This window comes from Schistocerca piceifrons, chromosome X (genome assembly GCF_021461385.2).
Source record: "Schistocerca piceifrons isolate TAMUIC-IGC-003096 chromosome X, iqSchPice1.1, whole genome shotgun sequence".
Classification (NCBI taxonomy): domain Eukaryota; kingdom Metazoa; phylum Arthropoda; class Insecta; order Orthoptera; family Acrididae; genus Schistocerca; species Schistocerca piceifrons.
In genome coordinates this window covers 654045747-654063568 of record NC_060149.1, presented here as the reverse complement: position 1 = coordinate 654063568, position 17822 = coordinate 654045747, and the positions used below count along the sequence as shown (strand labels likewise).

The 17822-nt window shown below is 39.0% G+C and overlaps 1 protein-coding gene across 4 annotated transcripts in view; it reads left to right on the top strand.

Annotated features, from left to right (window-relative positions):
• Positions 1-17822, top strand: part of LOC124721188 (GTPase-activating protein and VPS9 domain-containing protein 1) — a 362758-nt gene that overhangs the window by 330925 nt on the left and 14011 nt on the right. For all 4 annotated transcript variants that reach the window (XM_047246031.1, XM_047246029.1, XM_047246032.1 and 1 more), the window contains 2 exons: positions 8981-9178; positions 11844-12012. In XM_047246031.1, the coding sequence (XP_047101987.1) occupies positions 8981-9178; positions 11844-11984 (339 nt within the window). In that variant the 3' untranslated portion in view covers positions 11985-12012. The remainder of the gene's footprint in view (positions 1-8980; positions 9179-11843; positions 12013-17822) is intronic.

The window sequence follows — 17822 nt, the reverse complement described above, 5'->3', positions numbered from 1 at the left end:
TCTGAGGTGCCCAGTCTGAGTTAGTAAATAGGGCTCTACATTTCTGTGCAAGTGTCCTCACAAACTTACAGTGGTTAAAGATACAATATTTTACAGAATATTCAGTTTGTCTTTACAGTATACTAACAACCCAAAATCCTAAATAATATGTTGCATAAATTCGTCTGTCTGAGCTTACAAGATGCGGGACCATACAAATGTTGATGTGGTGCTACAAGAGCACATCACATTTGTGTGGTCTCGCATATGTAGGCACCATCACCGGATATCTCGAACGTATGTATAACATAAGATTTCGTATTGTTCATTTATGTTGTGTATTTAAAATTAGAGCTACCACAATGAAAATTTCTGTACTCTTAGATGTGTTTCTACATAAAAATTCTTCACTTGGCATGGCTTGTTGGCAAGAAAATTTATCCTACGCTGGTGAAGCTTTATATACCTGAAACGTCTGGTCCATAGCTTTATGTTACGAGGTTTTAGATTTTGTCAGTATCTGTTGCTTGTAATGAGACAGTCCATTTTTGTGTGGTTTCTCGACCGTCTTTGTTACCTGCTTTTTCACTCAGTGCTTTCTGAGGTGTGCAGTCTGAATTAGTGTATAAGGCTCTACATTTCTATGCAAGTATTCTGACAAAATTACAGTGGTTAAGGATGTGATATTATACAGTGTGTTCAGTTCTGCTTTACAGTATAATAGCAACCAAAACTCCTTGAAAATATGTCAAATGTATTCATCTGTTCTAGTTTACAAGGTGTGGGGCAATACAAATGTTGATTTGGTGTTACAGGAGCAATGACACTTGTGAGGTCTCACATCTGTGGGCACCATCATTATGGGTCTTATCATATTTTTATTATTATACCAGTGAACCTGGCAGTGCTTAGCAGTTGCTAAACATGTTTGCAAATTGGATATACGTTGCAGTCTCCTTCTCCTCCTTCTCTTTCCATCCACCTCCTCCTTTCTCCTTTCTGTGTTCATTTTCTCCCCTTACTCTGTCCACCTCCCCTTCCCCCATCTCTCTGACTATGCACCTTGTTTATTGATGTTGCATAGGAAGCGTGGATTGGAAATTGAAGTTGCTTAAAATGAATCGGTAAATCTGTTGGGGTCATTGGTATACGGTGTATGAGAGAGAGGTCTCTCTTGCTGCTAGGTCTGTGAGAATGTAGCTTCAATAAAGGTATTCCACAGGGTTTTAATTGACAAATGGGTAGGATTACAAAGTGTCAGATAATACATATTCCATAGTAGTATTCTAATTGTAAGCTGATAAGCCAATACAACTTTCCTGTTTTCTGTTAAAACTAACTGTAAAGAATAAAATGAAATAACACATGGTTTTGCATTCAAAGTTTGATTAAATTTATGTGTAAGGGGGCAATAATATATATGTATGAGAAGTAATTTGTCTAATTGGTTTAAGTGCCATGATATCGTAGCTAAAATTGACTACAATAAAGAAAACTAAACCACAGCATTTCTATCTCGCAGTCAGTTTTAAAAGGAACCAGTACAGTGTTGTTTTATATCCATCTGAATGTTTATCAGAGTATTGTGCAAAATTGATCAACGGCTTTTTGCCAGCAACACTTGCCTATTGTATCTTATGTATATTTATATATTACACATATTTTAAAAATATCTAATCTATTCACATCCAAATTTTATTAGAGTATCATGAAAATTTGAAGTACATAGGCCAGGAACTCTCAATGTTAAGGAACACCTTGTGTAGCCTCTCTCTGTCCAAATGTTTATTACAGCTTCATATAAAAATTTCAAGTAAATCAGTCAAGAACCTTGCAAGATTTTTGGTAACAATGTTAAACTGTCACTTGTCCTTATATAGTAATATAGATGATTATATCCGTTGTGTTTAAATCTACTTATTCTATGTGATCAAAAGTATCCGGACACCCTCAAAAACATACGTTTTTCGTGTTAGGTGCAGTGTGCTACCACCTACTGCCAGGTACTCCATATCAGCGACCTCTGTAGTCATGAGACATCTTGAGAGAGCAAAATGGAGTGCTCTGCTGAACTGACGGACTACAAACATGGTCAGATGATTGGTGTCAAATGTGTCATGTCCACCCCCGGTAGCTGAGTGGTCAGTGCGACAGAATGTCAATTCTAAGGGCTCGGGTTCAATTCCCGGGAGAGTCAGAGATTTTCTCTGCTCAGGGACTTTGTGTTGTGTTGTCCTAGTCATTAATCATTTCAACCCCATCAACACGCAAGTCGCCAAAGTGGTGTTGAATAGAACCAGCGAACGTTCTACCTGACGGGAGGCCCTAGTCACATGACATTTACGTTTATTTACATGTGTCATATGTCTGTACGCGAGATTTCCACACTCTTAAACATCCCTAGGTCCACTGTTTCCAATGTGATAGTGAAGTGGAAACATGAAGGGACACGTACAGCACAAAAACGTACAGACCGACCTTGTCTGTTGACTGACAGAGACCGCCAACAGTTGAAGAGGGTCGTAACGTGCAATAGACAGACATCTGTCCAGCCCATCATCAGTATCCACTGCAAGTACTATGACAGTTAGGTGGGAGGTAAGAAAACTTGGATTAATTGGTCGAGCAGCTGCTTATAAGCCACACATTGAGCCGGTAAATGCCAAACAACGCCTAGCTTGGTGTAAGGAAAACATTAGACGATTGAACAATGGAAATACATTGAGTGGAGTGATGAATCAAGTTACACAATGTAGTGATCTGATGGCAGGGTGTGGGTATGGCGAATGCCCAGTGAACATAATCTGCCAGCGTGTGTAGTGCCAACAGTAAAATTTGGAGGCGATGGTTTTATGGTGTGGTCATGTTTTTCATGGAGGGGGCTTGCACACCTTGTTGTTTTACATGTCACTATCACAGGACAGGCGTACACTGATGTTTTAAGCACCTTCTTGCTTCCCACTGTTCAAGAGCAATTCGGGGATGGCGATTGCATCTTTCAACACGATCGAGCACCTGTTCATAATGCACGGCCTGGTTACACGATGGCAACGTCCCTGTAATGGACTGGCCTGCACAGAGTCATGATCTGAATCCTATAGAACACCTTTGGGATGTTTTGGAATGCCAATATTGTGCCAGGCCTCACCGACCAACATCGATACCTCTCCTCAGTGCAGCACTCCGTGAACAATGGGCTGCCACTCCCGAAGAAACCTTCCAGCACATGACTGAACATATGCCTGCAAGAGTGGAAGTTGTCATAAAGACTAAGGGTGGGCCAACACCATATTGAATTTCAGCATTACCGATGGAGGGTGCTACGAACTTGTAAGTCATTTTCAGCCAGGTGTCCGGATGCTTTTGATCATATAGTGTATATACATACATACATATACATACATACAGTGTGTATATATATTTTCTTTACATACTTGCACCAAAACTAGAAAGAAAAATGTCTGGTAAACATGGGCTCTAAAATACATACCTTAAGAACTATGAGCCTTGTTCATCTTCACTTCTCAGGAACACATCTCTCCTACTGCAATCTCCTTGCTTTCCATATTTTGCAAAGGAGGTAGTATGGACCAAAACAAGAAAGAAAGTCCAGTAATCATGGGCTCTAAAATGCATACCTTACGAGCTAGGAGGACTTGTTTAATAGAAGAGACGTGTTCAACAGTATCAAAGCTGAGCAAGTGCTCACAGCTCTTAATGTGTGTATTGTAGAGGCCATGTTCCCTAAACTTTTTTTCTTGTTTTGGTGTAAAAAAACCTACCTCAGAATCCATGAGAGCAATTTTGGTACACTGTGTTTATCAAAACTGGATGATGGTTACATCAGTTTTCTTGCTTTTTGGATTTTCCTTGCAATAATCAGTAAATTCATTTAAGGAATAAAATGGATTTTTCAGTATTTCTCTGGCTGTATGCTTGAAGCCATTAATGTTCTTTGTGTGGCTGATATTGTTTGGAAGACATTTGAATAGATACACCCCTACTGTTAAAATATTTAGCAGTTTAAATTTTTGTCTGTAGCTTGTGTGGCATTGGTCATTATGTATATATCCCTTTCCTGTATGATGAGTAACTTCTTCATATTTACTGGACTTCCACATAGTTCTGTTCCATATGACATTGTTGATTCAAACTGCACAAAGTAAAACATTTTGAGGACTTCAATACAAGCTATTTTGGCTTACTTACTTACTTAGTGCATAGCAGCATGAATTTAATTAACTGCTTAAGCGATTGATGTGCTATGTCTTACTTTAACCTACCATTGAGGTGCCGACTCAGAAAATTTACCCAAGCCATTTTCCTTAATCTTTTGCACAAACTATTTTTTTTATTGTTTTTAAAGCTTGTGATGATGAGTTTTGTAATTTTATATCCATTTATTATTTGTATACTATTCATCTGTTCTATGTGAAACACTTTCAGCTCCATGTGTATCTTCTTTGAGGCTTATCCCCTTAATTAAAATACAGGGTGTTTAAAAAAAAATTTAAAATAATCCAATTTGGAACATCTGTATTTGTGAAGCTAATAAACATATACAATGAATTTTGTTTTTTGATGATCAAGAATTTCAAAAAGGGTACCCCCCCCCCCCCCATACCGTTTCATAACGAACATGTCTTTAGTTACAGCTTCCACAGCTGCTGTTACGTGATGTCTCAGTGCATTTGTTGTTGTTGTTAGTAACGGACTCGCCTAAATAGGGTCTTTTATAAACCCCCACAAGAAATAATCACATACAGTCAGGTCTGCTGACCTTGGAGGCCAGCAAAGTAAGGTTGAATCATTTGGTCCAGTGCAATCATTCTATCGTTCAGTAATCCTTTGATCTAAAAATTCCCTCACTTTCTAGATGCCATTGTGGCGATGCCCCATCCTGTTGGTAAATAAAGTTGTTTGATTCAATCTCCAACTGTGGGAAAGAAAGTTCTCAAGCATATCAAGATATGTGCTTCCTGTAGCAGTGTTGTTGGCAGAAAAAGTGGATCATACACTTTTTCCCGTGAAACTGAACCAAACACATTAAATTTTGGAGAATCCCTCTCATGTTGTACAACTTCATGAGGTTGTTCTGTACCCCATATTCTCACATGACAGTTGACCTTTCCATTTAAATGGAATATTACCTCATCACTAAACACTAAGCGTGGAAGAAAACCGTCATCCTCCATCTTTCCAAGAATGAAATTACAGAACTCCACAGGTTGTTGTTTGTCACCTTCACAGAGAGCTTGCAGTAGCTGAATTTTGAATGGTTTTGTGTGTAAATGTCAATGCAACACGTGCCAGATGGACATCGGCTGCATGTTGAGCCATGAAACTGCACGGCAAATGGATTTATGCGGACTCCTTGTAAAACTACGGCGGATGCATTCGACGTCTGTGACAGACCCTCGGGGACAGCCCGGCAATTTGCCTTTCCACTAACAACCTGTTTTCGGAATTGTTCATGCCATCGCCTAATGCTGTGCGCTGTAAGAGGATCCACACCATATGTAGTACGAAAGTTATGTTGAATAGTTTTTGGTGACACACGCTGTGCAAAATGTAGAACACAAAACGCTTTCTATTGTCCTGACACCAGTTTTAGTAGAACTGAAGTGAGCATACACTGCTGCTACCTAGGGGGAACCATGTAAAACTCAAGTGTTTGCTCTTTCCGACAGTACATTGTTCACATACATATCTCAAATAACATAACAGTTATGATTTTTTAAAAATGAGATGATTCTTTTTGATACATCCTGTATTTCTGTCATCAGCAGATAGTATAAAATTCTGTTGAAGTTTATCATGAAGCTCGTTAGTATACACCAAGAACAGCAGTGCCCCTAGGCACTTCCATGAGGCATGCCATTTAGGACCTTCCCCATGTCTGAATAGTATTAATTACTCCCCCTTCCAATATTTCTAATTTTTGATATCTGTTCCTTAAGTAGGATTTTATCAGATTGAATGCAGTGTCTCTCATCTCGCCATAGAATTTTACCGTATTTACTCGAATCTAAGCCGCACTCGAATCTAAGCCGCACCTGAAAAATGAGACTCGAAATCAAGGAAAAAAAAAAATTTTCCTAAATCTAAGCCGCACCTGAAATTGGAGACTCAAAATTCAAGGGGAAAGAAAAGTTTTATGCCACACCTCCAATTCGAAACAAAGTTGGTCCTTTGTAATATGAGACACAATTTAGGTCGAATGAATGACGATACAGCTACAGTAGTTTGGTTAGAGTCGTAAGCTTAGCAGTTAAGCTTTACCAAGTAGCCATTGCTATGCGTCAACAGCTCCATTCGTATTTATACGGGTACCCTTCCTTTTTCACGTGATTCGTCTGGTTTGAATTGATTGTTTATTTTTCTTTGATCTGATAAGCGCTGTTCTCTTTGTTATAGGTGTTTACGTCACTCTAAGCTGAAAATGCATTGCTGTACTGTGTCATGCACTGTTTGTCACATTTCGATAATGAATGTTTACGGCCTGTTGCCGCTCGCGACATGGCTTTCTTTTGTGCGCGCTACCGCTGCTTACAATAAAAAAAAAAAAAAAAAAAAAAGAGAGAGAGAGAGGAATCGTCTCATTAGCGAAACAACGGCAAGAGACTGCTATTTGTTGTTACTTACACTGCTGCTTTCTTTGATAATGATCAACAAGAATCAAATAATAGACTGCGTATGATAGAACATGTTCTGAACGAGAGTTAGGCGAAAATTTTTCTCCCTTTGAAAATCGTTGCAGACGCCTCTTTAGTACATAACATTCTGCACAGAAATTAGTCATCTTAGATTTAAAAATCTAGTCAATTGCCGTGCTTCATTTCTGACTCGTCTTATACCTGTTTTTAATTTATTTACTGACGCAGAGGTTTTGGCACCAGTATTTATCTTTGTGCCTGCAAAGCATGCCTGTGTAATGCTACATACATTTGATGGCAGAAGGTAATTGTGGCGGCACCTACCAACATTTTTCCGAACTTACTTTGCACTCGATTCTAAGCCACAAGCGGATTTTTGGATTACAAAAAAACGGAAAAAAGTGCAGCTTAGATTCGAGTAAATACGGTAGCTTTTTCCAAAAGAATGTTGTGATTAACTAAATCAAAAGCTTTTAATAGGTCACAGAATACCGCAATTACACATTCTTCCATATCAAGTGTTGGCAGTGCACTGTCCATAAGTACTTGTGTTGCTGAAATGGTGCATTTATGTTTTTGGAATCTGCATTGGTTTCTGGCTAGAAGATTTTGTGATATGAAGAAGCTTATTGATACATTATATAAATTACGTTTGAAGATTTTAAATATTACTGGTATAACAGTAACAGGTCTGCAGTTCTCAGGTTCTCTGGAGTCATCTTTTATGTACAGTGGTAGCAGTCCAGCAGTTTTTAAACTGTGGTGGTACAGTCCTCCTCTGAGAGCTTCATTGATAATGTTGGCCAGTGGTTTAATGATAAATTTGGATAACAGTTTAACAATCTTATTTGGGATACCATAGATGTCCTGGGTCTTGGTGTTATTCAACTTGTTTATTGGTTTCACCAGTATACTGGAATATTACAGTTCGTAGTAGTGGCTATTTGCACATGCCTTAAATGAGAAAGTGGCTCAGCTGTCCACAGGACACTTAATTGCCATCTGTACCAGGCAGAAAATTTGCTTAAGTAATTATGTGTAGTGGCTTCAGGATCACTTCAGTACCGTGTGTCATTAATAAATGCACCTATCTCAGAAATAAAAAAAAAAAAAAAAGTTCTTTCTTTTGCCAAATTTGTTATCTTTTTATTTGCCTAATCCAGTCTATTTTGCCAAAGTTGACGTATTTCTTGCTACATTTGGTACTATAATATCTATCATAGTCGGTGCTCTTTCTGCGAAATAAAGATTAATTTTTTGTCAAGTTGGGTGCCTTTTTTTACCGAATTCAGTGTTATTTTTTGCCATAATTGGCGTTCCTTTTCTGCCAAATTCTGTGCTACATTTTTGCCAAATTTGGTGTAATTTTTTTTAGTCAAATTTGGTGTGTATTTTTTTGCCAAATTCTATGATATGTTTTTGTCATTCATTCTTGTTTAATTTTCAAATTCGGTGCTTATTTTCCAAATGCGCTGCTTATTATCTAAATGCGGTGCTTATTTTCCAAATTTGGTATTTATTTTCCAGATTTGTTGTCTTTTGTCAAATTTGGTTTTGTGTTTTGCTGAATTCTGTTTTTCCCAAATGCAGTTTCATTTTTGCTAGTACTGGTGTTATTTTCTTTGTCACATCAACGTTGGTTGCTGTCTGGCAGAAATTAGCTGTCAGTAAGATTATATACGAACCACAGCCTTGAGGTAATTAAAAGTCAAAATGCAGTTTTAACATTCAATAACTATCAGTTGTGAATATTAGGTAACTGCTGTCCTAGCATTTATAACATTTTTATACAAAATTACAAATTTTGCAATATAAAAATCACAGATTTTGCATTATTTCACGAAAAATCACTAATTAACATTTTTACAAAATTCTCCTGTCCCTAACACTGAAAATTTCAGTTTTGCTATAAATAATATTATTTGTAATTGACAGACAGGAGGATAACTGCATAGAACAAAAATGTTTCATCAGTTACGCAGGTATTTATAAATCTTCACTCTGTTTCTGGACAGTTCACCGCTTCCAGTTTCTAGGAGTATAGAATAAGACACTGATCACATACACAATTAAAGCAGTTGAAATGAGATAATGCCCGATTGGTATGCAACACACCTAACATACAGGTTATGTGGTTACAATCTTAACTGAGCAAAGCTACTGGGAGAACTGTCATAGTTTACACTTACTTTTGTAGTCTACAGTAGCTTACGGTAATTTTACAACCATCATTTTGAATTATTGATATTCATTTTTTCTGTTATGTTTGGATCATGTGCTATTTTATACACAGTAAATTTTGTACTTTGTCAGTAACCTCCATTGCAACCTATAAAATTTTGCAGATGTTCCATTACGAATGTCCGTGGCCATCAGCTCAAGCTGAAATTGCAGGAATATCTGCATACAAGACACCGAGAGACAAATTGTTGTGTGTCTTTCGTTGTGCAACAACAATAATGAATTTATTGGCACTGGCAAGTGATAATGGTGTTCCCTCTGCAGATGACTTCATCCCTGTCCTTGTGTATGTCTTAATAAAGGTACGTGTTGGTGTACAACTGTATCGAAATACTGTAACTTTTTTGTAAGTTTAACATTTCTTTGTCATTCAGCTAAAAAATATTTCAACATAGAGCGGTATTTCAGGTGTTCAGTTAAATATAATTTGAGTAATTTGTAAGTAGGAGAAAATTAACATTTTTATCCATAACTCACAATCGAAAATTGTAATAAAATATTAAAAAGCAGCAATTTAAAACTCGATGTTGTTGTGTAGTGTTTGAATTATGTTATATTCTCTTGCAGATTAGAAGTAAACATATATATGCAAAAATTTGAAAGAATCTTCTAGATGAGAGATATGAGCTTGAGGCTTCATGCTCTTCTAAATCTGTGACAATATCGCCTCTAATCTCTTAAAGTGAGATGTGCTTTGATTTCCATGTTCCATGTGGTTTTCCTTTTTTCATGTTGTTGTAGGCAGCATAAGTTTTGTAATGTGCAGTGTTTCGGTGGTAGCTCAGAAGAAATAGCATGGGATAGTAAAAAACTCACAAGAAATAACAGTGAGGTGACAGCTAGCAAATATGATGTTAGAGAAACGGATTTGCCAATGAGCTCCAGAAACATGCTATTATTGGAATTTTATATGCTTGCACATTATAGCTTGGAATTTACAAGCAATATGTCTATGAATACACTCTTAGCCATAGAATCTTTGTAAAGGAACAGACATGGCCTCTATAATGCATGTCTGCTAAAAGAATGACAAGACATTTTGTCAGTAACTGAAATGTGTTTCCATGACTCATTAGTTGCATAAATGAAACATGATAATTCATTATGAGCCAGTATGTTAATTCTTAAATGAGTTAGTACCATTTTTGTTGAGCTTGTTCTAGTGTGACACTATTTTTGCATTCGTGTTTCATTGAAGTCTTGTGTCTGGTACTTGGATTTGTGTGTGGCAGCCATATGCAACTCTTTTTGTCATTGTGAAAATGTTTATTGGTCATTAGTTTCTTCATGCACAGGCGAAGATGGAAATTGTCAGCATTGAACAACACATTCCAGATCAATCCTAGCTGAATACTGTGTTATATTGTGTTGTGTACTAAGCCAATGTTGGCAAGTAGTGTCTTGATAAGTACAACACACGAACTGGGAATTAGGCATTTCTTGTTCTGACTGTGTAATCACAATTTGCCTGGTGTTTCGCCGTAACAGTCCCATCGGGGCAAGAAATCTATAAGCAGAAGACACTTTCTTTCCATGCTACCATGCAAATCACTTTCAGTGTCAGCGTAGTCCATTTGAATTTCATTTTGCATGTATATCCATACAGTATGTCGATAGTGCACTCACTTCCGGTTAGTTTTAAGGCTACATTAAGAGAGTCACATCTTATCACCTGTGGTGATACTATCCAGAAACTTATCACATTCTTTATATACCTTAGTGGAAATGTCAATGATATTGATACATGTTTGGAAGTGTGTGCTAGACATGGTCTTGGGGCACAATTTTTGAAATAACAAGCGCAATATGATGACTTTGTGCGATGGGTATGAGAATATCCGAGGAGGACAGTGGCTACTGAGTTCCATAATTACAAAGTTTTGATTATCCATAGTGCACTGCTGCATCTGCTCCACCATGTAATCATTGATGACAGATACAAATGGCTGTACTCTGCACTCTACATAATGGATGTATTGATGACATGTAGAGAATGGCTTCATAATGTCCAGCTCATAAACTAGGGTTAGCTGATGATTAACTTCAATTGACTCTGTGTGCCTCAGAAACTTTGTCACAGGCTTAACTTGTAGTTGCGAGAAGTCAGAATATTTACTCTCAGCTGCTACATTGGTGAATCTGACATTAAGAAGTGGAAAAGTAGAGTAGCCATGTCCTGAATCACTCTTGTATGCAGACTTGCCTTTTGCAGTGCATGGCTTGTATTTTGGTTGTGTGGGGAATTATTGATGGACTATTGTTCTGCAGTATGCACAATACCTCATGCAGTAGTTGATGTGATGCTGTATTAGTAATTGTTTTAAGCATAAAGTAGTTGGAAACATCAAGATAATTAGCTTCAGCTTAGGGTGTAACACTGAAACTAATTTCACCCAAAGTTTTGATTTCCATCATCAGTGCAGTTTTCAAACAGGTAGACAATTAAAGCCTTTAAGGCTAAGGGGAACACAGAACAACTGATGATTACTTACTGAGAAGTTGCGACCTGAGGATGAGAAATACACTAAAAGAATTCCTATGATAACCATAATGTCGTTTTGGGCTGCAAAAAGAAATGTGTAATTTAGTTTGGAAATGCTGTATATTGAGAAGCATTAGTATGCTGGAAGTGACATAAAAAGTGGGTTTTTAGCACTCATTATCAGCTGGTGTCAGTGTACTAGGCAGTGTCGTCATGTGAAAATGTGTAACCAGATATTGGATGACTATGTAGATTTGTGATCAAACATAACATTTACAGATTCTTAACAGGTGTGGCGTTTGACAGGGGACTTATATTCACATTAAATTTGTAATTATGTTGATTTCTGTCCATCGTGTTTTGCTTGCTTTCCTGAATCTCGTATTATATTTTACATGGGTGATATATGTAAACAGACTCAACTGTGTGTCAGATCTTTTTTACAAATGTGTTTTGATACTCCTCATGATTCCATTATATTACAGGCAAATCCGCCATCACTTCTGTCAACTATACAGTATGTTGACAGTTTTTATGGAAATAGACTTGAAGGCGAAGAGCAGTACTGGTGGATACAATTTTGCTCTGCAATTGAATTCATAAAAACAATGGATTATAATGTCTAAATTTTTAAGAATCCATGATATTTAGCAGGTAAGATGTATTATTTTCTTTAAACATATTTTTTTGATAGATACAGTGTTGCTTCTTCCATGACAAATTTCTTTCACACTCTGCACCTGCCCCAAATATTCATGTTTCTCAAGTCAGTACACACTTTTTGTGTCAATTTTCCTGTGTTCTATTTACTCTTTACCCCATTCTCTAGTGAACTGTTTATTCCATTCAGTAGTGCTTCTTCTACGAGCAGACTTCAAAAAGTAATTTACAAATTATTATGGCAGGCCCAGTAACCTTTATGGAATGCTGCACTACACTTCAAAGTGACACAGATAAATGACTGTTTTGCAACATTATTACCAAGTATTTGTAAACAACAGTAGAAACATTCTGCCATTCATCATTCATTCAGTTTCTCAATGACAGAAATCCACTCCTTTGTTACAGAACCATTTGAGAACCAGTGTGTCAATGTCCACAACCTGCGATTGCTGCAAATCATTTCCTCAGTTGCCTAGACATTGTCATCTGTGCTCAATGTTGATGACCTTACTTCCCAATAAGCATCATCCGTGTCTGTGTAACCTCACTTAAACTGTGTGCACTATTTCACTACAGCTGGACGTGATATTTATTTATTCCATGTACTGCCAGAATTTTGAGGTGAATCCATGTTAAATTCAGACATTTTGCCCACAACTCTGGTACTGTCCATGTACTTCAACTCTGGAGTACATTTGCAGTTGATGTGCCATTTAACTCCCACTCTGTGATGTACCTGTTAACCATATCACAGCAGAACTTTGTCTCCAGGAAATCCAGAACATGTGCTCTCTTCTAGCAATTTGCCATTCTTGTGCAATGGTTAGGGACCTGAAAAATTCACATTTGTGATAAATGCAAATATAGATGTGAATTCTGCCTCAAAATGTGAAAAAATTAAATTATTTAATAAGTGCTATTTTATAGCAAATTGTATCCAGGCGAACTATTTTATCAGAGCTTTATTTTGTGCATACAGATATTGAAAATGTAACTAATTTTTCAGTTATTGTTATTGCACACCATGTAGCATATCCAATTTGGAAAAACTTTCATGCATAAAAACATGTTTGCAAAATAAAAAGTGCATGAATACAACAACATGCTCTATGCTCTGGTGCCAAGCCCATTGTGGGTGGTTGAATGTTTTGTATAAGATACTCGCCACACATCGTAGAAGTAAGCTGTGGGATCTACTATCATAGAACAAAGAAAACTTACGTTGGTCTCATGTTGTTGTTGTGGTCTTCAGAACTGATAACAAACAGACCCGAACTTTTCGACTCTGTATGTACAGAACAGGGAATCAGTGATCATAAGGCCGTTGCAGCATCCCTGAATATGGAAGTTAATAGGAACATAAAAAATGGGAGGAAGGTTTAACTGTTTAGCAAGAGTAATAGAAGGCAGATTCCAGACTACCTAACAGATCAAAACGAAAATTTCTGTTCCGACACTGACAATGTTGAGTGTTTATGGAAAAAGTTCAAGGCAATCGTAAAATGCGTTTTAGACAGGTACGTGACGAGTAAAACTGTGAGGGACGGGAAAAACCCACCGTGGTACAACAACAAAGTTAGGAAACTACTGCGAAAGCAAAGAGAGCTCCACTCCAAGTTTAAACGCAGCCAAAACCTCTCAGACAAACAGAAGCTAAACGATGTCAAAGTTAGCGTAAGGAGGGCTATGCGTGAAGCGTTCATTGAATTCGAAAGTGAAATTCTATGTACCGACTTGACAGAAAATCCTAGGAAGTTCTGGTCTTACGTTAAATCAGTAAGTGGCTCGAAACAGCATATCCAGACACTACGGGATGATGATGGCATTGAAACAGAGGATGACACGCGTAAAGCTGAAATACTAAACACCTTTTTCCAAAGCTGTTTCACAGAGGAAGACCGCACTGCAGTTCCTTCTCTAAATCCTCGCACAAACGAAAAAATGGCTGACATCGAAATAAGTGTCCAAGGAATAGAAAAGCAACTGGAATCAGTCAATAGAGGAAAGTCCACTGGACCTGACGGGATACCAATTCGATTCTACACAGAGTACGCGAAAGAACTTGCCCCCCTTCTAACAGCCGTGTACCGCAAGTCTCTAGAGGAACGGAGGGTTCCAAATGATTGGAAAAGAGCACAGATAGTCCCAGTCTTCAAGAAGGGTTGTCGAGCGGATGCGCAGAACTATAGACCTATATCTCTTACGTCGATCTCTTGTAGAATTTTAGAACATGTTTTTTGCTCGCGTATCATGTCATTTCTGGAAACCCAGAATCTACTATGTAGGAATCAACATGGATTCCGGAAACAGCGATCGTGTGAGACCCAACTCGCCTTATTTGTTCATGAGACCCAGAAAATATTAGATACAGGCTCCCAGGTAGATGCTATTTTTCTTGACTTCCGGAAGGCGTTCGATACAGTTCCGCACTGTCGCCTGATAAACAAAGTAAGAGCCTACGGAATATCAGACCAGCTGTGTGGCTGGATTGAAGAGTTTTTAGCAAACAGAACACAGCATGTTGTTATCAATGGAGAGACGTCTACAGACGTTAAAGTAACCTCTGGCGTGCCACAGGGGAGTGTTATGGGACCATTGCTTTTCACAATATATATAAATGACTTAGTAGATAGCGTCGGAAGTTCCATGCGGCTTTTCGCGGATGATGCTGTAGTATACAGAGAAGTTGCAGCATTAGAAAATTGTAGCGAAATGCAGGAAGATCTGCAGCGGATAGGCACTTGGTGCAGGGAGTGGCAACTGACCTTTAACATAGACAAATGTAATGTATTGCGAATACATAGAAAGAAGGATCCTTTATTGTATGATTATATGATAGCGGAACAAACACTGGTAGCAGTTACTTCTGTAAAATATCTGGGAGTATGCGTGCGGAACGATTTGAAGTGGAATGATCATATAAAATTAATTGTTGGTAAGGCGGGTACCAGGTTGAGATTCATTGGGAGAGTGCTTAGAAAATGTAGTCCATCAACAAAGGAGGTGGCTTACAAAACACTCGTTCGACCTATACTTGAGTATTGCTCATCAGTGTGGGATCCGTACCAGATCGGTCTGACGGAGGAGATAGAGAAGATCCAAAGAAGAGCGGCGCGTTTCGTCACAGGGTTATTTGGTAACCGTGATAGCGTTACGGAGATGTTTAATAAACTCAAGTGGCAGACTCTGCAAGAGAGGCGCTCTGCATCGCGGTGTAGCTTGCTCGCCAGGTTTCGAGAGGGTGCGTTTCTGGATGAGGTATCGAATATATTGCTTCCCCCTACTTATACCTCCCGAGGAGATCACGAATGTAAAATTAGAGAGATTAGAGCGCGCACGGAGGCTTTCAGACAGTCGTTCTTCCCGCGAACCATACGCGACTGGAACAGGAAAGGGAGATAATGACAGTGGCACGTAAAGTGCCCTCCGCCACACACCGTTGGGTGGCTTGCGGAGTATCAATGTAGATGTAGATGTAGTCCTGAGACTGGTTTGATGCAGCTCTCCATGCTACTCTATCCTGTGCAAGCTTCTTCATCTCCCAGCACCTACTGCAACCTACATCCTTCTGAATCTGCTTAGTGTATTCATCTCTTGGTCTCCCTCTACGATTTTTACCCTCCATGCTGCCCTCCAGTGCTAAATTTGTGATCCCTTGATGCCTCAAAACATGCCCTACCAACTGATCCCTTCTTCTAGTCAAGTTGTGCCACAAACTTCTCTTCTCCCCAATCCTATTCAATACCTCCTCATTAGTTACGTGATCTACCCACCTTATCTTCAGCATTCTTCTGTAGCACCACATTTCGAAAGCTTCTATTCTCTTCTTGTCCAAACTAGTTATCGTCCATGTTTCACTTCCATACATGGCTACACTCCATACAAATACTTTCAGAAACGACTTCCTGACACTTAGATCTATACTCGATGTTAACAAATTTCTCTTCTTCAGAAACGATTTCCTTGCTATTGCCAGTCTACATTTTATATCCTCTCTACTTCAACCATCATCAGCTATTTTACTCCCTAAATAGCATGGTCTCATATTGACAAAATACCATTTGCTGTCTCTTTGGTGTGTCTGCTAGCTAAAGTTCAAAAGTTGTTATAATGTTTACACTTTAATGTGACAGTTTTAGGTGGTGGGCCTTTGAATTATGGTAGTGTTAGGCGTGAACTACACTTATGTCCAGATAAAGCAGAACACCTTGAATGACTATATTCATAGGACATGTACATCAATATGTTCTGCAGAAATGATTACCATTCCAGTCACCTCCGTTCAGCATGTGTCCTGTTGCCTTGTAGGCTCATGGTCCGCCATGGTCCCTGATAACTTTGGCATTGACTTGTATTAGGCGTGAATGACGTCCTGTGTTATAGCCATCTGTGCTTCATTCACCTGGTTCCAAAGTTTATCTATGGTGGTCGGCATTGGGTCACAACGCTGCACTTGTTTCACCATATCCAACTTATTTTCAAATGGTGCCAAGTCTGGTGATATGGTGGGCCACGGCAAAAGGCTGACATTCTGTGACGCCAAGAAGGCACATGTCCGTGCAGCAACATGTGCGGTCATGAATTGGCTTGCTGAAAAAAAACTGGGGTGTTGTGCCGGAAGAGTATGACTACAGGTTGCAGAATGTCATTTATATAGATCACACTGTTCACAGTACCCTGAAAACCCACTAACTGTGATTTTTGGTTGTACCCAATAGCACCCTACACCATAAGGCCTCCAGTTGGCACTGTACGTCATGTGTAAATGCAGTCACTGTGATGCCGCTTGCCCGTTCTGTGGCGAACCAAAATGCGCCATCAATTTCAAATGAACAGAACTTGGATTCATCCGAAAACACTATCTGATGCCATGCCATGGTGACATCATCCTATACACAATTGCCATCTACTATGTTTCTGCACATTCTTCAAAGGTGGCAAAGAAGTGGGTGACACACACATAACTTGTGTTTTGATAAACTGTGATGGACTGTCACCCATGATAGTGTACGATGTGTTACATTGTTCCTTTGTTGCGCCAAAGCTGAGCAGGAGACCGCTCTGTCCTGCAGTGCCATTCTTCGAGTGACCATTCTTTGAGTTGGGGGGGGGGGGGGGGGGTTCTGGGTAATGCGACCTGACAAATCTCATCATGTTCTGTGGCCTGCCGTGAACCATCATGCACACACTACACCCGTTCCACTGCCAAAATACTTGGTCCTACACGAGCTCCAATTTCCCGGATGGATGCATCACATTCCCTCAAGTCAACACTGATCCATTACCTTCAGTTTATAACGACAATGAGAGCCGCAGGCACATTTTACTGGTGGGTGGTGTTGCACTGCAATATCGATGTTGACCTCGAACCTGTGGGCCAACATGGTTCACATTGCTAATCATTTCTGCACACCATACTAATGTACATGTCCTTTGAATATGATCATCCTATCTGTAGCCGTTCAAGGTGTGTTGTCTTTTTCTGAAAATGAGTGTACGCCATTTACAATAATGCCAAACTCAGCAAGCAATTGTGCAGTAGCTGTTACCAAATACTTTATGTTGTGCATTGCTTATTTTTTTTCTTATTTTGAAATGAGTGAAGAGACTAGTCCTGGGCCACCATGGACTTTTGGCCCCTCACTATACCAGAAGGGGATGGAGGTTCCATTGACCATGTGTCAGTTCTCGCCTTTCACAGAACGTGGGTGTAATCTGGTCGCCCTGTGAGGAGGAGGTAGGGCTTGTTTCCCAGCTCCACTCTTTGCACTGGCGATTGTGATTAGAGTTTGTTTATGGTT